General features: G+C 41.2%; 1 protein-coding gene and 1 long non-coding RNA gene across 2 annotated transcripts in view; one reads left to right on the top strand and one right to left on the bottom strand.

Annotated features, from left to right (window-relative positions):
• The first annotated feature begins 812 nt into the window (after nucleotides 1-812).
• LOC105086231 (large ribosomal subunit protein P2-like) lies at nucleotides 813-1,465 on the top strand. Its single transcript, XM_064486406.1, has 2 exons — nucleotides 813-875; nucleotides 1,075-1,465. Exon 2 carries the CDS (start codon nucleotides 1,076-1,078, stop codon nucleotides 1,421-1,423), a length of 348 nt encoding a protein of 115 aa, XP_064342476.1. The 5' UTR covers nucleotides 813-875; nucleotide 1,075; the 3' UTR covers nucleotides 1,424-1,465.
• A 17,715-nt stretch (nucleotides 1,466-19,180) lies between these two features.
• The window catches only part of LOC105086233 (uncharacterized), a 198,496-nt gene continuing 190,590 nt past the window's right edge, over nucleotides 19,181-27,086 (bottom strand). The window contains exon 6 of the long non-coding RNA XR_010380989.1: nucleotides 19,181-19,353. This is a non-coding gene — a long non-coding RNA (uncharacterized LOC105086233). The remainder of the gene's footprint in view (nucleotides 19,354-27,086) is intronic.

Genomic DNA, 27,086 nt, shown 5'->3' with positions numbered 1-27,086 from the left:
GCGTCTCCTGAGTGCTTGGGTGTAAACTGCCCTCGATCTACCCCTTTTGTCAGCACAGAATGCTTACATATTGAATTGGTTGATGACGAAGCCCGTTGTTCCTTCTGTACGATTACATTCTGCTGTTAGATGGCAGTCGTATTTTGCCCTGTTATGAAGCACACTGTTCACAAATCTCAAAATGGAGGGAGAAATGCTGTAAACTTTCCTTCCTACAGGAATTCAGACTTGCACTCAGAATGCTACTTTGCAAAATGTGATTTGTGCAGCTATTGCTCCGTATCCTGGCATGGCCCCCAGACTGAGCCTGATGTGACACCGAGCTCAGTCTGTTTGGTGGGTTTGGTCTTGGAGACCAAACCAGTGTCCGAGACCTTTGTTTAGATCTCTTCTATACAGATTCAGATATACTGAAAAATAGACTTTAACCCAATGCATACCATTGGAAAAGAAATAACATATGTTTGTACAGAATGCCAGCTCACAATTTTAAAACTTACAAATCTTCAATTACTCAAAAAACCCCGCTACCCTGGCCTTTTAAAACCCAACTGTATGTTTGTCTCAATGAGTTCTTTTACAGCTACACATTAAAAGCCAATGCTGACAACACACTGTGAGGTTTGTTTTTGAATTGTGTTTAAAAAAAAAAACAAACTGACATGTGTTTTCAGAGCTGGCCTCTGCTTTCCAAAAAGTCTTTTAAGAAAGTAGTCTAATTTATTGTATAACTGAAACTTAGAGAAGAGTGTGGTTATTTACATAGTTTGGGATTCCCCAAATTACCAACACTGTCTAAAAACAGAAAGATTGCTTTTTTTTCCGTCCTTGACGCCACCGAGGTTGCACGCGTGAGGCCTCTCCCCCGCTGCCGAGTGAGTGGGGAGGCCGGGGCACGGGCCAGTCGCCGTCGTGAGCGTCGCGGAGGGCAGGCAGGGCGCGGGGCCGGGTGCGGAGCAGGGCGCGGGCTAGGCCTCAGAGGGGACCCTCGGGCCGGGCCACTCGCGGCGGCGCACGGGCCGGGGTGGGGGCGGGAGGCCTCCCGGCAACGACGCCGCCCTCTCCGCACCTCAGGATGCGCTACGTCGCCTCTTACCTGCTGGCCGCGCTCGGGGGCAATGCCTCCCCCAGCGCCAAGGACATCAAAAAGATCCTGGACAGCGTGGGCAGAGAGGCAGACGATGACCGGCTCAACAAGGTCATCAGTGAGCTGAACGGAAAGAACATCGAGGACGTCATTGCTCAGGGCATCGGCAAGCTGGCCAGCGTGCCTGCTGGCGGGGCTGTGGCCGTCCCAGCTGCCCCAGGCTCTGCAGGTCCTGCTGCAGGTTCTGCCCCAGCCGTAGCAGAGGAAAAGAAGGAGGAGAAGAAGGAGGAGTCAGAGGAGTCAGACGATGACATGAGGTTTGGCTTGTTCGACTAGAGTCTCGCTCCCTGCAAATAAAACTCTTTTTACGTAAAAAAAAATAAATAAAATAAATAAAATAAAATAAAATAAAATAAAAATAAAAACAGAAAGATTGTGCTCTGTAAAGAGAATACAAAATGAAGTGAAAATCAAAGCTTTCTTCTTATATTTCTGTTTGAGTTTCCAAGGAAGTCCCTCATGGTGGTAAGTGAAAGAGGAAGCCTGAGGTCTACATAAGCTCATCAAAGCATGGTCATACTTACATTTGAAAGGCTGAGACTAACCAGTCAGAGAAAAGTGGATTGGAAGGCATGCAGGAGACAGGAAGAAGGAGAGGCATCCTTTCAAAGATGAGGTGCCCAGGTCCTGTTCGTCTGCGGAGCAGTAGATGGCCATGGAGAGGGCCACTGAGAGCCCTATTTCCTTCTCTTTCTTTCCAGATTTAATCCAACGTGTTCCTCTTGTACAATGTAACATTAACACGGGCTCTATAATCAGCTACACTTTTGTACTTCCTAGCTGAGGAGAATGTTTTGAAATGGAGCGGGCAAAATGAGAATGGCAGCATTTTGTATCTTTCATTTTACAGGGTACTTTCTGAGGATGGTGGGGTGTGAAACGTAAGAGGGATTTTAATGATTTGCCCAACAGAGGACAACTTGGGGAAGCTCAGTATAGAGAGCGTTGTGAAGACGGCAGGCCCAGGGTTGGAAAAGAGGCAAAAAGGCAGCAAAGACAAGCTTCCTCTTACAAAAGTAGACCTTGCTAGGTCTCTTGTGTCAGAGGTTCAGCAACCCCGGGCTTTGCCTGTTATATAAAACACCTTCACCCTAGCATCAAGCCTTTAAAGAACATACCTGTAAAAAGGCAGGAAAAATAATCAAGAAAAGTGTTTAATTTTTTGAATGATGAAAGCAAGATTAAGGACAGATGAACAAGACAGCAAAAGTTGTTGTATATATGGTAGCTCACAGCGAACAAAAAATGTGACAATGAATATGTGTATGTTCGTGTATAACTGAAAAATTGTACTCTACACTGAAATTTGACACAACATTGTAAAATGACTATTACTCAACTAACAAATATTAAAAAAAAGTTATATATAGGCTGGTTGTTGATGTTAGAAATGCAAGGTTGCTACTTTAAAAAATAAATGGCAGCATCTTCTCCTCCAAGTGTAAATATGTAAATATTTAGTGTAAACACAGTGGGTTCATTTTGATAAAATGAGCAAATGGGGTGCATGACATCACAATTTGACTGAAATATCCAGGAAATATAATTGAAGTCCAAGTCAGTTTATTTAGACTTAATCTATTTAAATAATCACTTCAAGTCTTCCTTTACTTTAAATGCTAGATCAGTCCCATGTATTATTTTGGAGTTTCTTAACCCTACTCTACATATGAAAGGTTTACTTACAAATAACTGATAGGCATCTGTGCTTAGGAATGTCCTCCATCATTACAACATAAAACATCAGGAACAAGTCAAAGTCTGATGCGAGTTTTACGGACAAATGAGACCAAACCACTTGGGATGAGGGGTGATCATCTACTCCTCTGTTGGTGACAATCTCTCAGCCTTGGGCAAGAATGTAATTAACATTATCAAATATTTATTTGGTACCCAAACTAGGCCCTATGCCTGCTCTTTTCTGGTGGTTAAATAGAACTGAAACTTCAATCTCTCGAAGAAAATTCTAAGAATTCACTTGTGAACTGAGCTCTAAAAATTAATATTTTTACATACTTACATCTATTGTATAACTCACTTATACTGGAGCCAAAACGCAAAAGGCTAAATCCTTAAAAGCACCCAGAAGAAGGTAAACTTGATCTTTTAAACTAAATATCAGGTGATTGAGGACTTTCAGACTATGATTTTTTTTTTTTTTTTTTTTGAGTAGAGTGAGGATGAGTGTTTCAGACTGAGGGAAGCAATCAGGGCTCTGGAGAGCCTATCTCTACTTTCAATTAAATATATATATATATATATACACACACAAACACACACACACATATATATACACACATACATATAGTATATGCATATATATTTTATATGTATCTAAATATATACAATATATTTAACCTTTAGATGATTCTGTTGCAGCTATTTTATCTATCAGGATTTTAATTTGGGGGGTATTCTTAAAGTCATTCAATAAATAGTTTTATTCTCATATTATTTTCATCAGTAGTATGTAAATACACATCTTTACTAGGCTAAGCGAATCCCAATACTTGGTTCTTTTCTTCATAAGAATAGTTTATTTCAGTGTGTTATTGCCCCTCTGGTTGTGAGATCAGAATTGGTGGCTTGGAATGGTTGTTTAACCATGATAGCACGGGGCCAGCTGGAAGGGGAGGAGGGCCTAGAAGGAGATATACCTCCAGAAATAGGGCCAACATTGAGAGACAGACCTTGCAGCAGGGGCTGGCAGGAAATCCAGGGAAGCAGAATGCATAATCTAGAGTTGTGATCTTCAAACTTGAGTGTTGATGACAATCACTAAGACAGTTTGTTGTAAACATGGAATCTTGGACCCCACAGCTAGGGGTTCTGATTCAGTGGGGTTAGGTAGGTCAGAATAAACGGTATTTTTCAACAATACTCCTGGGTGATTCTGCTGCAGGTGGTCTATGGCCCTCACTCTGAGAAACACTGATCTAGAGGTTGCAAGATGGGGAGCAGGTGATAGTCACTGGCAACAGAAATGTTGCATCCTGGGAGTAGGCTGCCATGGAAGGTGGACAGTGCTTCGGCTGAGGAACTCAGATACAGAAAATATTCTGAGAGCTGAACTGGCAAGCCGTGGTAGTAGGAAAGTCCCGAAGATCCCATTTCCCAACTGAGACAAGCCTCTAGCCTTTGGAAGGAGGACTATTAAGAATAAGGCAGTGCTGTGTCCTGGAGGGCAGGGGCTCAGACCAAGGGAACAAAGCATCCATCTGACCCAGGGCATCGGGGGAGACTGGGACTTGGAATAAAACCCTGTTAGGGGTTGAATTGTGTCCCTCAAAAAAGATAAGTTGAAGTCTCAATTCCCAGCACCCCAGAGGGATCATGTTACAACGAGGTCACTAGGGCAGGCTTTCATCCAGTATAGCTGGTGTTACAAAAAGGGGAGATCTTGACAGAGGGGCAGAAACGTGCAGAGGGAGGATGAGGGGAAGACCCGTGGGAAGGACATGGCCACGTGGCCAGAGCGGGGCCTTGGCAAGCTTGGATTGCTGGCCATGCCGGGAGCAGCAGAGTCAGGAAGAATCCTCTGCTAGAGGCGTCAGGGGAGGCATAGCCCGGCCAACACCTGGATCTCAAACTCAAACGTGCCCCCTAAACTGCGAGAGAATAAATGTCTGTTGTTTTAAGCCACGCAGTTTAAGGTGCTTTCTTATGCAGCCCCAGAGAACTAATAGAAACCTTACACTTCCTCCCATCCCCAACGCCTCTACCCTTGCTCCAGGACAGGACCACCTGCAGCCTGAATGGTTCCAAAAGCTTCGTGATGAAGCCCTCCTTTCCAGTTTTGCTTCTCTCCCCTCCATTCTTGACTTTGACCCAAGCAATCTTTCTAAACACAAACCTATCCATTCATTTGCTTGCTTCAAACACACTGGCTTCCCATTTCTTTTAGGATAGAGTTCCCACGCTGTGTCCTGGCTTATAGCCTTCTTCCATTTGGCCTTGCTCACTTCCCCATCCTCACATCTTGTGATTTATCCTGTTTCTCTGACACTTCACCCATTCTACCTTCCAAAACTAACACCCAGTTCTTAGAATATGTCATGTTTTCTTTCCTTCTAGGCTTCATGGATACTGAATCCTCTGCTTAGCACTTTCCCCCCGCCTCTGTTGCTGCCTAAGTCAATCACATTTTAGGTCTTTTCTTGGATGTCATTTCTGTGACACTTGGGTTTGATGTCCTTCTTGGTGGTCACAGCATCAGTCAGTGCCTCCATCACAGCACTAGTAGTACCTGGCTGACTTGGATGCCACTGACTTCTTACTCTTTGGTGCTAAATGTAAGTTCTAAGAGGGCAGGGTGGCTCCCGAATTTCCATCAGGAGAGGATTTGAGTGGCAATCTGGTTACAAGAAGGGCTAGGAACTTATTTGGGGTGGGGTGGGGGGTTAGTGGAGAATTTGGGGTGTCTAAATCCTTTCCAAACCATTCCTCGTATTGCCTTTGGCAGGTGTCATGCCTGTCTTGTGCACAACTGTGCCTAGCACATAATAGGTGCTCAAAACACATTGATTAAGTGAATTACTGATTGAATATGTGGGAAGTTCCATGATTAGTTCTTGTGCCCAAGGTCAGAGCCAGGTGCACTGAAAGTCAAATGGAACTAGAATATCTTAAAATCCTTCCACCTAAGGGCAGGATTGGTTGTCAGTGGCTCAAGCTGTTGGAAGAGGAGAGATGCAGAGACTGGAAACCAGGCTAAGCTTCATTCTGAGAAAGGCTGACTAGTCATTCCATCCTCAGTTCCTCTGGACTGATCCTTCCTGCTGCTCATCAAAAGTACAGCTCTCATTATCAGCTCCTCACCAGCTGCTTCCTTCTTTTGCGGCAAAAAAAAAAAAAGGGGCACCATTTCTCCAAGTGGATGGTCTACATAAGAGTGATTTTACTGAGAGAAGTGCCAAGACAGCGGAGTAGAGAGACTCACAGCTCACCCTGCCCCACAAATACACCAAGAATTACATCTATAAACCCACTGAATCGCACAGAACACCTACTGAACTATGGCAGAATGTCTCTTGCTGCGAAATACAGGAGGATTCTCACAAAATACAATAAACAACAAGTTCATACTGTACAGCACAGGGAACTATATTCAATATCTTGTAGTAACTTACGGTGAAAAAGAATATGAAAACAAATATATGTATGGTCATGTATGACTGAAGCATTGTGCTGTACACCAGAAATTGACACAACATTGTAAACTGACTATACTTCAATTAAAAAAAAAAGAATGATTTTACTGATCTCTAAAGACACCATATGGCAGCCACTCTCTTATGTGCTTGTTGAATGGACATGGCCACTCAGGATCCCATGAAATGATGTCCCTTTAGGGAATGGTAACAGGCTGCATGAAAAAGGGACATTAAAATGGAAAGGGATAGGAAGGGAGAAGAAACATAACTGAATGTTGAACAGTGGAGGCAAACTTTAGAGGAAGAGTATATATTGAGCTTGAAGAGACCGAGGAAGAATCCTGATAATTACATTATCAGACAGCCAACAGCTGTTTATTATCGCCAAGGAGTACTGTTCTAGAAACTAAGGAGGATATGGAAAGAGGCCAGAACTTCCACAAGTGCACTGTATACATTAACGGCGTAGGTACAATGGAACGTCTGTGTGGAGCTAACACTGCGTTTCTATGACACATATTTAGGAGAGGACCAGATCAGGGAAGAGTCCAGCAGCCATGTGACATTGTAGGTTTCCTACCTTTATCTTTTCCATTGGAATTGTAGGCTACACTCTGGGCCAAAAGGGCAAACTGGTTTCATTTCAAGTACCAACTAAAAGAGGTAATTGTTCAGAATGATAGCAGCTGGGGTTGAGAAGAATTCTGAGGATATCCAGGCTCACTGGAAAAAGTGTCATGTCTGCCAACTGGGGAGTGGGGGTAGGGGGAACAAAGGCACCGTGTATTTACATAAAATTTCCATCTCTGTTCTAGATCATTGGCAGATATCTGAGTATCCTCTGGGGCTTTCAGTCCCTACTTCCTTCCTAACTATAAGTTGGAAGTTTGTACTTCTAGGTGTTCTTTTGATAAGATAGTAGTAGATTTTGTCTTCTAGGTTGAAAAGTAAGAGATTCAATTAAAAATGCACAGATACTTATCCTACTTAATGAGCAATCCTACCAACAGGATTGCTCATTAAGAACCCAAGAAATTAAAACAAGTGAAGTACTCTTAAAAACCAATTAAATAATAAAGATGAAAGAAAATTCAGGCAAATGTACACTCTCATACAACACTGAACAGAGTGCAATTTGGTGTAAACTTTCTGGAAAGCCATTGGAGAATATATAATGTATGAGCCCAAGATGATCATATCCCTTTACTCAGTGATTTTAACACTCTAAATTTATCTTAGTCATATAATCAATTAGCTACAAGGATTTATGTTTAATGATATTTAATGCAGCATCTTTCTTAACAGCAAAAAGTTGAAAATGACCTAAATATCTAAAAAGATGGGACTGAATAAATAAATAATGTTAAGTGCATTAAACAGAATAATATGGGAGCCACCCCCAAATCCTCACAGATTATTAAAAAATATATTATCTACTCAGTGAAGAATACAGGGGGCAAAGCACTGTCTGTTGTAGGTTGTAATTTACTGAAAATATAGTCTCCTCTTTAATCGTGTGTGTTAAACGTGTGTCATAGGCACACACACACCCAAGACTGAAAGGTAATACACCAAATGTCAGCAATAATTTCTGGATTTGTGGATGAATTTCAATTATTTTTACTTTTCTGTGCTTTCTAATATTTTTCACACTGAAATGTAAAACAGAGAAAGAAGATCATTGCTTCTTAAAAATTCACCCATGCGCTGGGTGGTCGGGGTTTAGCCTGTCTACTCACCCCCAGCTAGGACTGAACAGAGTTCTTTATCACAGTTTGTTACTTGGCACGTATCATACAAAACAGGCCACAAATGATCCCCCCGACCCGGTTTCTATAGAGAAAGAGATTGAACATCGGAGTGAAAGAGGGGACATAAATAGAGTAAAGTCAGGCTGCAAGTCATTGGCAAGACCTTCAAGACAATTTGAGATGCCGGTTTCCTAGCCCCACACTTAAATCCCTCCACCACACTCTGTTCTATTGTTCAGGCCCATTTGGCTGTCACATGCCTTCTAATCAGTTAGAATTCAGTCTTTGCAGAACTGGATCGCGAATGAAAAGTGTTTTTTTTCCCCTTTTGTCTCAACTGCTGTTGAAGTCTTCTCTAAGACTGACTATGAATATTGAATGATCTGAATGAATGAAGTTTGAATGAATTGAATTTGACTGGGAAATTTATGAATGGACTATCTTTGAATGAGAGTTGAACCCAGAAAACTTTAACTTTGTGAGTTTGTTAATATTGACCTATCAGGTATTATTTATCATTGGCACTGGTAATTTTGAGGTAACATACTTCCAGTTCTAGATATTTTAAGATTGTTATTTTACCAGTTACTACAAATGAAAATGTCAAAACCAGGGCTTTTTTTTTTTTTTTTTTAACACAAACAACACAATTGGTGGAGTTGGTTAGGGGTATAGAGGCAGCCTATTTGTGATATAACAAAGAAGGAAAGAATAGGCCTAGAAGCACAAAAATCTGTCCATTCTTTGTCTGATTTAATCTCCGACTTGCTCATAACTCAAGTTCTTTTTTCCTACTTTCTCAGAGACCCAGTGTCTCAACTGTAAAACAGAATAATTTATGCTCTTCACATGAAACACAGGGTTGGGGTAGGCATCCCACTCAAAGTGGAGATTAGTTCAAAGTGATGCAAAAACCTTACAAGTTCCATCAGCTTCTTAAAGAAGTATTTCAAATAGTAAGATGTTATTAAGCTACTTTAATATTTCATTAGAGACAATACTAATACACCTTACATTTGTATAGAACTTGTTTGCCAAGCAATATGGTAGAGTAAAAACATATTCTCAGTTAAATGTGTCAAATACTAACTTCTAAAAAGCCTTTTTAGATATTTAATATGTAAAGTAACATTATTTAATATAAACAGTGTGGGTATATTTTATGTGAATTTGAATTATCTGGATTAGAATAGTACAATATAAAAATAAAAATAAAATTTTCTTTAATGTACAGAACTTGAGATGAGAGTCCCCAAATTAAAAAGGTATCACCAATCACATGACTTTAAAACTGGTGGGCCCTGTGGACCATCGATGCTGTTGCCTGGAACGTGAGAACTTCATTTTAACCCCTTAAGGAAACAAAAATACAAGCTTTCTCTCATTAGAACTAATCCTGAATAAAACATCTTGAAATAAATGTGAGCCCTGAATTAGTCAAAGTCTCTGGGCATCTGTCCTTTCTGTAACAGGCTCCTGTTCCTCACATAAAGACAATCACGGGCATGTCAGCACTTATTATCTTGAAAGCCTCTTGTTTTGACTTAGTATTTAGATAAAAATTAGGTCAAACACTGTCAGCGTTTTGAATTCAGGTAAACACACTATCTCCATTTGCGGAAACACCAAGTACCTGGCCTATAGTCTTTAAAGCCTCAGCAAGACTCCTACAACTTTCTTCCATTAGGAAAGGAGTTTATTCCTAATCCTGAGCAGGCTTGGATGGCTGTGAATGACATTGACTTCCACTGCTTGATTTTCAGCTCTGCTAACAGCTTTCTAATGGCTAAATCCAAAGATCTATATTTGGACCTCTTTCGTTTGGCTTCCCTGTGTTATTTGCTTCTTGAAAGCCTTTCTTTTGCTCCGCAGACATGGCCCTCCACAGTTCTGCCTGCAGCATTCCGCTTCTGTCTTCTGCTTTTTCCTCCTTTTCTGCACATAAGTGGTGACTCACAGGGTCTTTTTCTCTCCATAACGTTTTCCTGAGTGATCTCACCTATTCTCTTGACTCTAGCCTCCATCCATACAGTCGTGACTCCTACCTGTGACCATCTTTCGTTCTGCACACCTGATGGAATAACCTCAGGCTCCCAAATTGAATTCATTCTCTCCGCTGTCCTCATCAACTTGTTCTTGGCCTTTTAATCTTCCCTCTTCCATCAAGGGCATCACCCAGGCTCCAAATTAGAAGACAAAGTCATCCTCAATAACTCCTTCTCCCTCACCTCTAACTATCCAGTTTCTTGTCCACAGTTACTAATTCTGTTATAAAACTACATGTTAAGTTTGATTCCTCTTCTCTATCTCCACTGCTACTACATTAAAGGTCTTCCTCATGTCCTGCTCAGACTACTACAGTGGTATTGTAAGTGCATCCCTGCCACCAGTCTCTTCCACCACATAGGTCACCCACCACTCCACTGTCAGAGTAAGCTTTCTAAAAAACAAGGCTGATCATGCTTTAAAACTTCCATTGGCTCTCTCATCAGTAGAAGTGTTTGAATAAATGAACAGTGTATTTCTTTAATAGAAAGTTAATATTATATAATGATTAAGAGTCCAGATTCAGCAGTCAGGCATAGTTTGACTCTGGAGTTTATTATCTGAGCGACCTTGGGCAGTATCTCCAAGCTTTAGTTTAGGCACTGCCTAACCAAATGAGTTTCAGAAGTAAAAGATAATTTCCAAGTGAATGAAATCAACGGAGAGCTGCAATATATATATATAAAATTCTGGTTGCATGAGTACACACCCTGTCTTTTCAGTCACAATAGGTACTCACTTCCAAAAGGATGATCAAGATTAGAAGTGTTCCTATATTTGGTTATAACCTTTGCAAGGGCTTAGCTATTTCTCAGAGGATTGCAAGCACTTACTGAGACACTAGCTCATCTTTCTTTTCTCGACTTCCAAATAAATTTCTCGTACATAGCTCTGCAGTCATAAATCATTCTGGGATCCCAGACCTTGACTCTCCAGAGCTGTAGATCATCACCGGAACGTAATTCTCAGATCTCTGGGTGCCACTCTGCATATTCCAGCCCTGTATTACTTTGGCCTCTTCTTTGAAGTTCAGAAGTTGGTGTCTCCACATGTACATTCTCAAGGGTTCCTTGCTTTCATTGTTGGAGACAGATTTCTTAATGTAGATTTCTTAACACTTCTTTTCCAGTACTTTGGATTCATAAGATATTGTGAGGCATCCATAGTTCTGGTATAATCTTTCAATGAACTTAAATTACAATCACAAAACAGCAGAGCTTGAAGGGGTCTTAAGAAACTGTTTGATTCAGCCCTCTGCCCTTTAGCCGTTGTCATAGCATTTTCTCTTTGGAGTAAACTAGATGATTTATTTGTTTTTATCACACCTGAGCAGCATGGCTTTAGTGTAAAAAAAGGTTTAAACTGGTTTAAGATGAGATGGGTTTGGTGAAAGAAAAGGCCATCGTCTTTATGTCAAAGGAAATGGATGTTGGGAGTCGGTGAGCATATATCACAGCGTCTGAACAACAAGTTTCCCTGGGGTGGACTGGAATTCCAGGGGTTCATGATCTTGTCAAAATCAAGTGATGGAGAGAAATGGGCTCCAGATTTTCTTTGCTGCATCAGACACCGGCAGAACAGAGGCAGTGCTAAAATGAGAAATAGTAGGACCTTCATTTTCTCGCATATAAATTATTAGACAGGACGGAAAATAAAGATTATTGATCATTGGGTTACAGCTTCAAAAGGAACAGGTGTTCTGTGGAGAAATCAGTTTGGTTTTGTGGGGAAAAACAGACCATCCTGGGAGCAATGGTGCTAATACCTGCTAAGCCACGTGGTAAAAGCAAATTCGTTAGCCACATGGGACCAGTCAAGGGAATCCGACAGTTTTGTAAAGGTCCTGGTGTCAGTCCAGGACTATTTGATAGGGTCTCTGGTACCTGAGGCTGAGGTCTTTTATGTATTTCTTGCACATTTACCATCTGCTTGAGCCTGTGTTTTTTGAGTTAATTTATTTCACATGTTGTTAGACCTGGACGAAACCTTACAGATCATCTGGCTTCTTGGTGGGCAATTTCTGTGCACCAAGGGCCAGGTACTAATGTAAATGTGTGTGCTGCTGGGCCTGGGTGAGAGAGAGTGGTGGGGACTAGGGTGGACTGGGGAGTGGAACACACCCCCCCACACTCACACCCCCGCACAAACGCTCTGCCTGTCAAAGGATGGATAGGGCCACAACTTTGCAATGGCTAAGCCTCTAATTCTCTTATTTTGTAGAGGAAGAAACTGAAGCCCCCTCTGACTAATGGCAAAGCTATGAATAGAATCTGGGTCTGTTTCCCAACCTGAAGATTGGGGGAAATGCATTCCTGAACGTGGAAGAAATGCCACATCACCAAGAAGTGCCATCGCTTGCAGTGGCTGGAGTGCGGGCTTCAGAGAGAGAGGGAGGAAAGTGATAGGAGATGGGGCTGGACCACGAAGAGCATTCTCTCCCAGGCTGATGGATTGAGGACCATATGGCCTACTACAGCCCATCGCCGACGCAATTAAGCTGTTTACTAAAGAACCACTACGACCAGCTACCTCCTCTATCTCTGTATTTATTATTGCGCCCATTTTAGCCCTAGCCCTAGCCCTAACAATGTTGAAAACATTGGAAAATCAAAAAGACAAAATCAAAAACTTAGGGGGCCACTAAATTACAGTCCAACAACTTGTCCCTGAGAGGATGCTGTAAAGAGAGATCACACCTTCACTGTAGGAAAAGCCTAGGGAGTGTGTCAGGCAGAGTCACATGAGGCCAGACCAGGAGGCCAGTCTTCAGAGGTGTTCCCTGCTCTTCACAGACTCTGCTCAGCCCTCCAGGCAGGGGCACCACTCAATACCAGCCTGTGACCGCTGAGTGAGACATGGAACCCATCCCACGAGCAATTTCCTTTGTTGATAGAGTTGGGCAGAAAGGTTGCAAGGGGCTGAATAACAGTGATCATAGCCAATATTTGTGAAAATAGAAGCAGATAACTTGAAAGATTCCTTTGTCTTAAAGAGACGATCTGTCTAAGTAATTTACTGACCAGAGATAAAAATTCTCAGTTCACTTCCTAAGGCCCTTATTATCCAAAGCCTTCCTTCTGCCTCCATCCTAAAATAACGTTCTCTTTTTAGCAATCATTTGATTTACTCCCCCCAAATTATAAAATGGAAACGGCATGAATTGTGTAATTTTCCTCTTGGTTAGTGTTCCTGTCTTACAGTTTGGAAGACAAGGAACCGTGGCTCATGGTAAAATGACCGTGAGTAGGGCCTCAGCAGGTCCAGTCATCAGTGTAGGGACAGCCTTTCCCATCACCAGTTTCCCCTTTCAGTGCTTAAAGAGTGTTCATCTCTTTGTTTTTCATCCCCTGTGGGAAGACATCTGTAAAGAATGGGGGAAAATGCCTATAAGCTCTATGGGCAGCATCACATGACATAATTTGTCTTTGGAAACTTCAGTGTTTCATTAGCATCAAAGAAATGACAAGCATTTCTGGGCCATCACTTACAAGAAAACACAGCTTTATGGGAGATTACACATTTTTTTTTCTCCTCTACAAAAATTTATGGTGAGAATGAAACTGTACTCTAAATTTGCTTAATTCAAACTTGCCATCAGCACTCTTTCTGCACAGGACATGTTCTTTGGCTTTATTGGGACCTCCCATACTTTGATCTCTGTACAGACAGTCCCCAACTTAGGATGATTCAATTTACGACTTTATAATTTCATGATGGTGTGAAAGCGATATGCATTCAGTAGAAACCATCCTTTGAATTTTGCATTTTGATCTTTTCCCAGGCTAGCAGAGCAGGATATGTGGTACCATTCTCTCTCCTGATGCTGGGCTGTGGTGGCTCTCAATCAGCCATGACATCATTGGGATAAACAACCGATGTACCTACACTCTGTATTTCACTTTCAGTACACTGTTCAAGAAATTACACAAGGTAGCCAACACTTACTATAAAGTAAGCTTTGTGTCATATGATTTTGCTCAACTGTAGGCTCATTTAAGTGTTCTGAGCACGAAGATGGGCTAGGCTAAAGTATGATGTTCAGTAGGTTAGGTGTATTATAAAGGCATTTTCGACCTAAAATAGTTTCAACTTACAATGGGTTTATTGGGACATAACCCCTTCGTAATTTGAGGGAGATCCATATTCTCTCTATCCATGAGACTCTGTGTCTTTACTTCTTTATCTAATCTGGTTTAGATTTTACTGCCTATCATTTTAATCCTTCCCTTGCTAACTTCCTGGCCAGTCTGTCTTTAGTTGCACCAAATGGATGAGTGGCTGCTAAGTGGGGGCTGCACATCACTGAAGAACTTCCCGTAGACTGGAGGGATGTACGGACCAACCATCAGGTTTACGGAGCCAGAACTGTGGGATAGAGTCTATGCATGTGTGTTTGTGCCTCCAAAAAATTTTAGTGTGATTCTGACACAAACTCTGGTGAAGAACCACTGCTCCTACCAAAACTCCATGCTGGCTAATCCAGCTGCCTGTCTTTTCTGTGATTGCATCAGGCAGCTGAGAAGTTCTGGGGAAATATCACATTACATGCTGATCATTATCATTACAATTTCATGATCACCAGCCTCAACTGGGTGCTCAACACCACCCACGCAACCTGCCAACTTTCCCTTGACTGACTCACCTACTCTCCATAGTTACTATTTCAGAGCTTCCACACTCTTTGGCTTCTCTTCTCTTCCCTTCTCAGTTTCAGCAGACAATTTTGCCTCTGATGTGGGAAATTCACAATTATTTGCAATAAAATTGACAAGCCTTCTTGTATCTGTACCCATTCTCGTTTTCTCCCATCCTGCTGCAAAGGAAGAGGGAAGAGGAATATCTTCTCCTACCCGAAGCTGATCCTTTCTCATTTCCTCTGGATCTCATCACTTCCCACCTGTCCTAATAGGCAGGAGGCAGAATTCATTTGACATACTTTTTACTAGTCATTTTCTCTTCTTGGACAGTTGGCCACTCTGTCCTTCTTGAGTCACTCTTCCCCTTAGATTTTTTTTTTTAAATTGAAGTATAGTCAGTTTACAGTGTTCTGCTAATTTCTGTTGCACAGCATAGTGATTCGGTTGTACACACACACACACACATACACACACACACACATATATTTCTTTTCATATTCTTTTTCATTATGGGCTATTACAAGGTATTGAATATAGTTCCCTATGCTATACATTAGGACCTTGTTGTTTATCTATTTTATATATAATAGTTATTATCTATAAGCCTTGAACTCCCAATTTATCCCTCCCTATCTGCTTTCCCTCTGGTAACCATAAGTTTGTTTTCTATGTCTGTTCTTGTATTTCTATTTTGTAAATAAGTTCATTTATGTCTTTTTTTAAAGATTCTACTTACAAGTGATATCATATAGTATATTTCTTTCTCTTTCTGGCTTAATTCACTTAGAATGACGATCTCCAGGTTCCTCCATGTTGTTGCAAATGGCATTCTTTTATTCTTTTTTTGTGGCTGAGTAGTATTCCATTGTATAAATATATCACAACTTCTTTATCCAGACCTCTTGTCAATTGATATTTAGGTTACTTCCATGTCCCTTAGCTTTTGTGATACTACACACTCTTGGTTTCTTCTGTACGTCATTTCCTCTCCCCCAAATCTTTCTTACTGGTTTTTCCTATCTAACTTTTAACTGTTGAAGTTTCTCAGGGCTATGCCCTTCCATTTTGCGTTCCACTCACCATTTTCTTCAAATCTCCATCTTTGTATCGTAGTGTGTGTGTGTGTGTGTGTGTGTGTGTGTGTGTGTGTGTGTGTATACACATATGCACGTGTGTGTTTGTTCAGTATAGGAACTCAGGTGGGCAAAAATACAACTTTTTAAAAACATTCTCATGTTTTGATTTCTGTTAATGGTGGTAACAATCACTTTGACTCCGGGTTTCTTGCCCTCAATACTATTCACATTTGGGGCAGAATACTTCTTTGTTGGGACAGCTGTCCTGTGTGTTGTAGGCTGTTTTAGCAGCATTCCTGGCCTCTGCGGACTAGATGCCAGTAGGTGCCTCCCCTCTCCCACTGTACCAACTAAAAAACATCTCTGGACATTTTCAAACATCCCTCAAGGAACAAAACTGACTCTTGGCTGAGAACCATGGGTGCATAATCATTTCCTGTTTCATCTCTCTCCCTTCCCCCTCCCATCTCCCCAGGAGCTGTTAGAGGCTCTGGGGGATTTATGTATTATCTTGGCATTGAAAGAGAAACCGTTGGGCTGCAATCACTTTCCTGCTGCATCCACAGTTGATGTCTCTCAAAGACTGTTCCCTCAACCAGCTCACCTCAAGGCAATTGCTCTGCTCTGGGTTCAGCCCTCTGCCCGGTAGACGGGGCTCTGGACTCAACTCAGGCTGGGGTCTATTCACCTTCTGAGACTCAGCAACATTTCCCATCTCATCTCCGACTGGCGGCTCACCCCACAGCCTCTCCCTGTGGGAGTGTCTGTCTCCCTTCTCTGCAGTCCCACACTTCAGTTCTCTCTGTGCTCACTCAAGACCCTCCTTCAGACACCGCAGGTACAGGAGACTGGAGGTGCCATTGGTGGGATGTGGGTCTGCCTCACGTCCTTTTTCTCCTGCACCTGCCTGGTCCTTTCCCTTCTACTGGGGCTACTCCACATTGCTGGGGGCACCCAGGGAGGCCCTTTCCTCCCAGCATTCCAGACAGGACACAGGGGACAAGTCCCCTCCTGTCTTGTCCTCTGACATCTTTCTGGGGGTTTTCATCACTCCTTCCCATCTAAGGATTTGGACCCAGAGGCAGCAGCGTGAGAGGCCCTTTTACACAGACCCGCATCATTCACTCCCTTTAAGTCTTTTCACTCTCCCACATCTCTCTAGCTCCCTCCCTCAAGTGTCCTTATCTTTCCTTTGTGTTTCAGAAAAAACAACACTGGACTTTCTCATATAAACACCACGTTCTGAGCACTTCATATTTTTTTCCTTCTGGAACTCAAGAAACTTTTGTTTGCTTTCCTCTTTTGAAGCTGTCTCTGCCATAGGTTGCCGAACCTATTGTGAAATTCAGTATAGGCTTTTGAGCCTACGGCTTCACTCTTGTTTTTCCTGGGAGTTTTGGTGCCCTCTCTTCACCGGGACAGTAAACCTCAACATTAATGTTCAGAATCAATGATAGAAGAACCGGAGAATAAAAAGACATTATCAAGAAGGAGAGAGAAAATACATTATTTCCGCTACAAAGGTCTGATTGTTTAACTTTTGAATTTCACTTTGTAAAAGCCTTTAGCGGGGCTCACCAAACATTCATTTCCATCAGAGATTCATCTCCATAGGGGCAGAGGATATGCTATCAGTTGCTCTACCGGTTGCCAGCCTTGGATGGGACACAGGGGATCACAAAGAGCTGACTATGATCCCCTTTCTCCAAACTCTGGAGTGGATCAGCCATAAAATAGTTTGAATCAACAGGAATCTGCTTTGAGAGGTACCACGGGTGCAGAACCTTCAGTCTATGCGAACATAGCCAATAACAAATTTGAAGGGAGTATAACGTGTGTAAATATGAGCTGAAGAAGTTACTGGCAATGCCTGGCTGTTTCACTGCCAGTTAACGGTCATTCATTTTTTCCCTATAACTCTATTCAGCTTCATTCTGGGCTCGTTCGAATAGGAAGCCGACATGATGTCTACCAAAAATCATTTTAATCTCCAAATTCCATAAAACAATATAAGACACTCATATAACTCATTTTCCTGGAATGAAGGTTATAGCAACTAAAGTGCTTTCCAATTTTATTTTTAGAAACTGGTTCATGCATTTACATAGAATTAAGTCTTGTTCCTTTCTGTGACAGTTGGGGAGTTGTTTTAAAGCTCAGCCAGTGCGTAAAGGACAATTTGTTTCTGATCTACATTTTTGCTTTGAAGAGACCATCAATTCTATTAGTAAAACAAGTGCTGTTTTTGTTTCCTTGAGAAGTCACAACCTGTACGCTCTCTGCCTGACAATATGAGACAAAATGAATTGTGATAAAATAGATTTTATGTCACAATGAGGCAACCTGACTTGGGGCCAAGGGACTGGTCTTGAAGAGTGACAATCACATTTACTGCATTCTAGAGCCGAGAAGGCTTCATGGCCCCGGCCTACAACTGCTTCTTCGTGGAATTCCCAAGCCCTTGCAGATCCGCGTGCAACCTTTCAAGAAAATCTAGACCTCAGCTGGTTCCTAAACCTCAAAATGACTGCCCACAGACAAAAACATAATTTAGAAAAGAAATTCTCACAAAAATACACAGATGAGATATAGGCTGAAAATGGTGTATAATTACTGGTACATTACTGATGATTACTGGTGCATTAGGACTTTGCTCTGATTAAAGAGATAATAAATCTTCAAGGAATTAAATAATTCTTAAAAGACAAAGTGACAGTTAATGATGGATTTCTATGTCCCATTAGAAAAAACTGAAAAGTACATTTACGTGGGAGGTAATATTTTTTTCTTTTTTCTTTTTTTTTAGTTTCTCGAAAGACAGGATAAACACAGACTATCATTTTTGGTTCAAATGTAGAGATCGAATAACAAGTAAATCTTTGGTAAACCCCTTGCAGTCTGGAGTTGGCTCAGAAAAAACAGAAAGGAGAATTCAGAAAAGCCACAAGGATGAGAGCCCTTGGCTGATAGATGACAACTCCCAAAGTTTATCTGCTGAAGCGGTTTATGTACAAACCTCAAACCACTTTTGTTAACTGACTGGCCCTCAGCATGTGCTACTGATCGATCATTTATATCCTGCCAGGTGACTTCTTTTAATACTGTTTTTGGTTTTTATTTATTACTTTCCCCAACTTTATATTTAGAAAACTTTCTAACCTATAGAAATCTTGAAAGAATAGTAAGATAAATACCCTTATATCACTTACCTAGATTCACTAATAGCTAACATTTGTGATAAATCTGTGCGCTCTTTGTATACCTCTCCCCCAACCCTTTGCAAGGAAGTTGCAACTCTATGTATCTCCTAAGAGCAAGGACATTCTCCCACGTAAACAACCACAGTACCATTATCACACCAGGAAATTTAACATGGTTATAAAAATATCTGATTAAACAGAACATACTCACATTTCCCAGATTGTTTCCAAACTGTCCTTTATAGCATTTTTCCCTGATCGAGCTCCAGTCAAGAATAACGTATTGTATTTGGTTGTCTGATGTCCTTTGTCTCCTTAAATCTAGAACAAGGGTCAGCATTTTCTGTAAAAGATTAGATATAAATACAAATATTTATATATAATATAAATAGTATAAATAATGATATAAGTATAAATAGTTTAGGCTTTGCAGGTCATACTGTTTCTTTCCCAACTATTCAACTCTGTTGCAGTAGAACCAAAACAGCCACAGGCAATATACAAAGGAATGGATGGTGGGGAGGGTATAGCTCAGTGGTAGAGTGTATGCCTAGCATGCACGAAGTCCTGGGTTCAGTTCCCAGTGTCTCCATTAAAAATAAATAAATAAAACTAATTAAACCTCCCCATTAAAAAAATAACAAACAAATAAAAGAATGGATGTGGCTGTTTCAATAAAACCTTATTAAGGACACTGAAATTAGAAATTTATAACATTTTCATGTGTACAAAATACTATTTTTTCTTTTTTTTCAACTATTTAGAAATATACAAACCATTCATAACTCATAGGTTGTAAGAAAAAACAGTAGGTGGCAGTATTTGGCCCACAGACCATAATTTGCTGACCCCATATCTAGAACAATCTTAAGTCTCTTTTTTTTTAAAGCAAGCATTTTTTGGAAATATGTGGAAATATACACAATTTTAAGTGGACTGCTTCATGAGTTTTCACAAAGTAAACACACTCACCAAATGCAACTCAGAATAAGAAGAAACTATGACTTTATTTTATTTTAAAAAAACACTTATTGGTGTCACCTAGGTTGACTCATGGGTGATTAGCATCAAGTTTATGTGTGCAACTGTAGAATCCTTCTAGAAATGGATTTGATTGTTGTCAGAGTCTTCACCCTCCATTTGGAGATCCGCAGTGATCCGAATGTTTCAGTCTTGACAGTCAGCCTGCTTTGGGGCAGCACAGCTCAGCCTCGCGTTTGGAGCTGTCGCAGAGGACACGACAGCTCCTGTAATTTCCATTCACTGCTTCACCCTCTTACCTACTTCTGTGTATCATCTTGGAGGGCACTCAGGCGGGAAGGTATTATTTTAAGAATGAGTTCAACAAAGGTAAAGATCAGCACGACCCACAGTCTGTCAGGTCTGGACTAAGTGAAGTTCACCTTTATCAGCAAATTCACTGTGAAGATTTGGCATCGTGACATAGTCTGGCCAGAGGGAAGCCATCATTCCTGATAATTAACCGTCTGATGAGACCATTTAAGGCAGTTATTGTGTCTTGTTTGCTGCACTTTATTTACCACAGGGTGCAAAAATCTCTTGGCTTTGTGAAAACAGAGCTTGAAAAGGCTCCTTTAGACGTGGGGATGGTCACGAGTGACTCACGGGATCTCCTGAAACGGTACTCAGCTGCCTCGCAAGTTCCCTCTGGTGGGTTCCAGATTTCCTATTTATTCTGGACATTTTAAAATCTGTTTACAATGTTTCTAGGGATTATTCTCAGTGTAAAGTGGGGATTAATGCATTCTTTCAGGACACAGAGCCAAGCATCAGTTTCACCTCTGAAAATGGCAGAATCGCTTGGATGGCTGTTGAAGACACCGGTCTTAATTTGAGAGCTGTGGAAGTATACGAATGCCTAGGCCTGAGCCTCAGCACGTGGGCTCAGTTACTCAGTCTTACAGGAGCAACTCTGTTTTCAGAAGCTTAATCTCATGACTATGTCTGCCACAGAACTTTAATAATCTCCTAGGGAATCTCACACTCACATTCCAAAATAAAGCCTGCATTTGAGAGGCCCGACATCAGCACTGAAGAATTGAACAGACTAGTGGGCTAGTTCCACTGCTGGGGTTCTCAAGCTGCTCCTTTTTTTCCACCCGTAGACCTAATTTTATGTTAATCTCCAGTACCTCTCCCGGCCGCCTCCAAGCTATTTTCATTTGGCTAAAGGCACTTAATTATTAGCTCTTCAATTTTACCCATTTTTTTCTATGTTCACATTGCAAATGATAAAATGGCACAATTAACCTAAACAACATGGCAGAGAATCCCTAATAGAGAAAAGAAACCAATCAGATATTATATACTAGGGAATTCTAGGATGGGAAGGAAAAAAAAGATGTGATGAATCCTGGTAGGTTTTTCTTCTTCAGTATATTTATCACAATGTAACCTGAAGAGATGTTAGACTTTCTTCTTTTTATTTATGATGGGACAAGGTTGTGGTTGTTAAGTAAATCCCGGTCTCTGGGTTTCCCACTTAGCTCATGTTTCCATCTCAAAGCATAATAAATAACCAATGAAGAAAAACCCTGCCTAAACATTGAGATGATCTCCAAAAGTGTTCACATTAAAAATGCATGATTGGTATGAAGACTTCATTTTCACTGTAGAGCTGTTTCTGAGCTTTGCTGCGGTCATGTTTTTCTTTGCATTGTCTGTCTTAGCTATCTGACTTCGGAGCCCACTGAGGATGAAAAATGGGCATTTAGGGAACATATGGCTTTGGTGGTTCAGTTGCTGACCTGGCATTTCCCCCTCTGTAGCATCAGCCTTTGTTTTCTCAGCAATGAGCTTTAACTAAAAAAAAAAATCTCAAACCTGAGAGGTGGTGGAAGGAAGAGGGAGCAAGCAGATGATCAGTGAAGGTATATAAGTTGATTACATTATTTCTTTTGCCTGAAAATAGATGAACACACAACTCATCGCTCCTTCGACCCCAGCTATGTGAATTCTAAGAGTCGTGCAAACTTCTGCCAGAGACACTCACTGAGATTATCGGGCCTCCTGAGTCAGAGCTTAGTAACATAGATACGGTGCCCATATAGTGACTTTCATTTCACTGAAACCAAGTAACGACCTTAGCATGATTGAGAGAAGGAGGAATAGACTATTAAGTACGATTATTGCTGTTGTTGTTTCAGCAAGCTGAGGGGCTTCTGGCTAATTATTTTTCTTTGTCATAACATGCTAGTAAATATCCTGGATTGCAGACTGTGAAATGGTTAAAGTTGGGAATACTAGCAATAAAAGTTCTCTCTCTTTTTTCCTCTTTGAATTCTTGGCTACTAAACTTTTGTTAAGCATGGGTAGGCTGCTGAGGTTTCTGTGGGAAATATCATGTTGGTCTTGGGAGGATTGCAAGGCTCAAGTCGGGTGTAATGCAGATTTTTGGAGTTTGGTGCTACTTGGCTGCCTGGGAAAAAAGGTTGAGAAAAGTCCCCTTTATTTCCACTGGGAAGTAGTCACTCCAAGACTTATTTGCCTTCCAGGACCAAAAATGTAAAGGGATGAGATACTTCATGTCAAACAAATGAAAGCGGTGAAGAAAACATGGCCATGATAGGCTAAGGATAGAGACCCTACCGTGAGACAGGAAGTAGTAAGTTTAATGTCTCTTAGGAGAATAGATCCAGGAGCATCTAGTTAGATTGGGACCAGAATTTTAAAAGAGAAATTCTTATGATTTTATAAATACAGTTGTTCTTCCAAAATATATTCCACATTTCTTAAGGGCTTAGATCCTTTGCTTCTCGATGTCTTCCACATAGAACTTTCAGCAGGGGAACTTCCACATTGTAATGGTTCAATACACATCTATGAACTCATGTTGTCCTTAAATAAACTATTCTTACTAAGTTTTGTTTGCCTCTGTGTATATTTTGAATACTATTGTGATAGTGAACATTGAAGTAGAGCTTAGTCACATTCTGTTCTGTAAAGTATGTGTATGAATTAAATGTAAAGTGAGTCAAGAAATAACCACGCCTAGTTTCTGTCCTGAGATTCAAGATCCTAGTTGACCTGACATGTTTGGAGAAGCAGCACTGCCACCTTCTGGTAGATCTGTGTCATCTTTCATTCAGCTCACTGATGAGCCATTCAGAGTTTGTGTTTATGCCAATAAAGATTTAATTTGCTTTGAACTTTTGCAAACTTTAAATCAAGTCTAAATAATATCTTAGATAATATGGATGAATATTGAAGGCCTGGAAATAAATTCCTTGACTTGAAGAATGTGGTTTTGATATAAAAAAAAAAATCTTACCCCAGGCTCACCATGTCAGTTTTAAGAACTACCACCTAAACTGGGGAATTCTAATAGACCTTTAACATGACCAAGAAAGTTCTGGCATTAGGGCTGGGGGTGATGGGAATGGGTGAAGGGGGAGTATGGTGAAAAATTCACAGACAAGTTGTATCAGTCACGAAAAAAATGAATGAGTAAGCTGGTCAGACATTCTGCCTGAGTGGTGAACAGGTGAACAGGATATTCTACACTGTGTTTTCAGGCTTGCAGCTCACCTTATCTGGGGTTAAGTGCCTTCAGTTACAGGAGTAACTGTAACTGCAACTTCTGTGGAGTAGTTCCCTAGAAACTCATGTGGACTCATAGTTTTCCTAGAGCTGAGCATATAGTAGGTGTCAATAAGAATTTGTTGCTTGAATGAATGAATGAATGTGAAAATATCTTTGCTTTCATAATTTGTCTCTGAAATACTCTGCTGGGACTGGTGCTGAAGAGCAAATAATTAATTTGCCTAATCTTTCATACTGATTCCCTAATCCAAACCCAATGGCAATTGCTCAAAAGGGAAGGAAAGTGCTTGTGGATCAATTCCATTCATTTTTCTTCCACTTGATTCACGTAAGAAGACACTGAAGACACTGGAATAAGAAGACAAGATTAGTATCTTTTCAAGGAAATGCTGTAACCACTAGAGATGACTTGCCTATAGGAATATCCCCTCTTTGACTTCGCTGTTGCATAATTCTGCAGAGATCACAGGTAACTTATAGAAAATGGAGAGTAATCTAAATACATCAATAAACATACAAATAAATTCTGTCCAGTGGAGAGTTAATTGACCTTCTTCCCTTCTCCCAGCAAAAAGCACCAGTTTTGTTTCCATCTGCAAATTCTTTTCAGTATTCCTGACTTATATATGTTGCCACCTTTCGGCTTCTCCTTTGAGCTGACTGTTGATGGAGACGTGCCTTCTCAATTACCAAGCAATTGTACTCTGTCTATTTAATGGGACTTCCTGTTGAGCTGTTTGAGGCTTTATTTTACTGGTTCCCTCATTTAATTAACGAGTTAAATGAAAGCTTTGACATAGTTGTTTTATATTTATACAAGAGTCAAGATAGTTCTTTTTTTAAAGTTCCTTTACACTCAGTATTAACACTCAGTATTAACAACAACCAAAGGGGGAGTCTGGGGCCTCTTCTGTTTGGTTTCTATGGGAGTCGAACCATAGGTAATCCAAAGGAGGTCCCCTTGTCCTCCTTGAAGAGGGTGTCACTGAGAGTGACTGAGACTGCATGAGAACATGTAGGAGAATGTCCATCTCCCGATGTGGTCTCCCCTGCCGGGGGGCTCTATGCTCTTGCTGGTGATCCTGCCTCTGTGTAAACCATTTCTGAAACTCCTCTGCTGGAAGTACCTTCCGAGCTTGCTGCATATTCTTTGGACTGTCCTCGGCTTTGCAGCGTTGGGTGAATTTCACTAGATGTCTGGCTTTGGTACTGGTCAGATCTGCTTCATATTCTAGCTCTCGCATGCACTGTCTGTGGGATCTTGTGGAAGTTACTGCAGATCTTCCTATACTTACAATGGGGTTATGTCCCAATAAACCCATCATAAGGCAAAAATAAGTCAAGAATACATTAAATACTCTTAACCCACCAAACATTATAGCTTAGCCTCGCGTGACTTAAATGTGCTCAGAACACTTACATTAACCTACAGTTGGGCAAAGTCATCTAACACAAAGCCTATTTCATAATGAAGTGTTGGGTGTCTCATGTAATTCACTGAACACTTGACTGAAAGTGAAAGACAGAATGGCTGTATGGGTGCAGAACGGTTGTGCGTGTACGGGTTGTTCATCCTCGTGATCACATGGCTGACTGGGAGCTGAGGGTCACTGCTGATGCCCAGTGTCACCAGAGAGGGTCGTACTGCATGTCGCTAGCCTGGGAAAAGACCAAAATTCAAAAATCAAAGTATGGGTTTTACTGAATGTGTATCACTTTCCAAGTGCCGAAAAGTCAAAACAACGTAAGTTGAACCGTTGTGAAGTCAGGGACCATCTTTAGATGTTTCTGGTTTACTCATCTGTAAAATAAGGCTGATGTAAAGAATGAATGAAATAGTGCATAGTGTGCCTGGCACAGAAATGTTCCCTCAATCTCACCTATTTTTGCTGTGTGGAGAGAAAAAGATACCCCTGCTTTCCTTCTTGGCCCTGCTGAACTGTAGCTCTGCAGTAACATCATGGGAGTGATGTTCAGAGGTCACAGCTAAGTCAGACGGGACTGCACTCAAGCGGGCCTGCATAGGGCCTGCCGGATTCAGGGGGCTGGGTGGACTGGATCAGGCAGTTTCCTGCTGTAAGTAGAGAAGGTCTTAACCTTTCAATTACTTGATTTTGGGGAAGTCCAAGGAGTCCTGGGGTAGGTCCCAGAGGTCAGGATGGGGTGAGTGGCACATGGTAGCCAAGGACAGTGTCTGTGTACCCACTGTTGTGGGGAACTTCAGTATTTAATAACTGGTACGGCCCTGCTGAGTAAAAGTCAGCCCTGGGAGAGGGTGGAAGAACTGACCTGAGTTTGGGGGACATCCTCCTCGACATCCCCAAGGTATTCTGTAGGGATGGCCACAGGCAACTGGATGGTCAAGTAAAGTACTCCTTAACCTTCTTACTAGCACTAAGGGCAAGTACTCCATACCCTTCCAATCTGTAGATGGATTCTTTGTGAGTGATGGAGCAGCTAATATGAAGAAAGTCTTCAGTAATGGGCAGGTTCCACAATGCCGCCCTCCTAATTAAGTTTCAACTGCCAGTAGGTATTACTATTGAACCAGGACAGCAATAAAAGAGAGGCTTCCTAAATGTCACAGCAGTACCGTCACTCCTCCGAGCTGCCTCAAAGGTGGCAGTGATACAAAGCACATCTTTTCACTCCCTTCCCCTCAACCAATAATCTTTTATACAGTAGGAAAAGCTGAAACTTGTATTTTACGCACAGAAAAAGGAATTCTGACACTCGTGAACAAGTGAGACTGGATTTTATAAAACCTATAAAAGAAGGTTTTATGATCATGTGTATTATTATTTTGGCTACTTTGCAGTGTTATTGATGTTTAACTTACAAAAGCCAGCAGAGGGCATGAAAGGAATTGTTTGGCTCACTATTTGAAGGCAGGATTTGAACAGTGAAATGAAAAAGCACATGGATTATATATTGCAAATTTCAGACGGGGAACAACAAACAACATTTAAACACCAACCTGAAATATATTGCAACCTTTACTTTTTCTTATTTCCTACTTATAGCCTCCATTTAACATAAAGTACTTTTTTCTCCAGAATTAGATCTCCTATTATTTTTATGAAGCTCATATGGAATCATTAAATAAAATATCAGTGATTTGTATTCAGATCTATTAGAGACACACCAGAAAAATATAGAAAACTTTGGTCTATGATGACATGGTATCCACAATAAACAAAGTTCCACCTTCCGGCAGAAATTTGTTTGTTGGAATGCTGCACTACTCTCAAGGTCCCTAAACTCAGGATCCCTGTCCTGAAATGCACCGATGGTGCACAGGCTTCCTTCTGGCCCATCTGTGTGGTACCCATGCAGCCTGGGAGCAAGGAGAACTGATGCAAATGTGTAGGTGCTCATGCGGCTTGCGATGCCGTGTAACAAAGTTCTTGGTCTCTAACCCGGCAATCTCATGTTTTTTACCAGCATCCACAAAACTGTGGCAGGCTAAGTTGTTACATTTCAAGTAGGGCACAGTCTCAGACCCTTCATAGT

The sequence above is a fragment of the Camelus dromedarius genome, chromosome 5, assembly GCF_036321535.1.
Source record: "Camelus dromedarius isolate mCamDro1 chromosome 5, mCamDro1.pat, whole genome shotgun sequence".
Classification (NCBI taxonomy): Eukaryota; Metazoa; Chordata; class Mammalia; order Artiodactyla; family Camelidae; genus Camelus; species Camelus dromedarius.
This window is presented reverse-complemented; position numbering and strand designations above follow the sequence as displayed.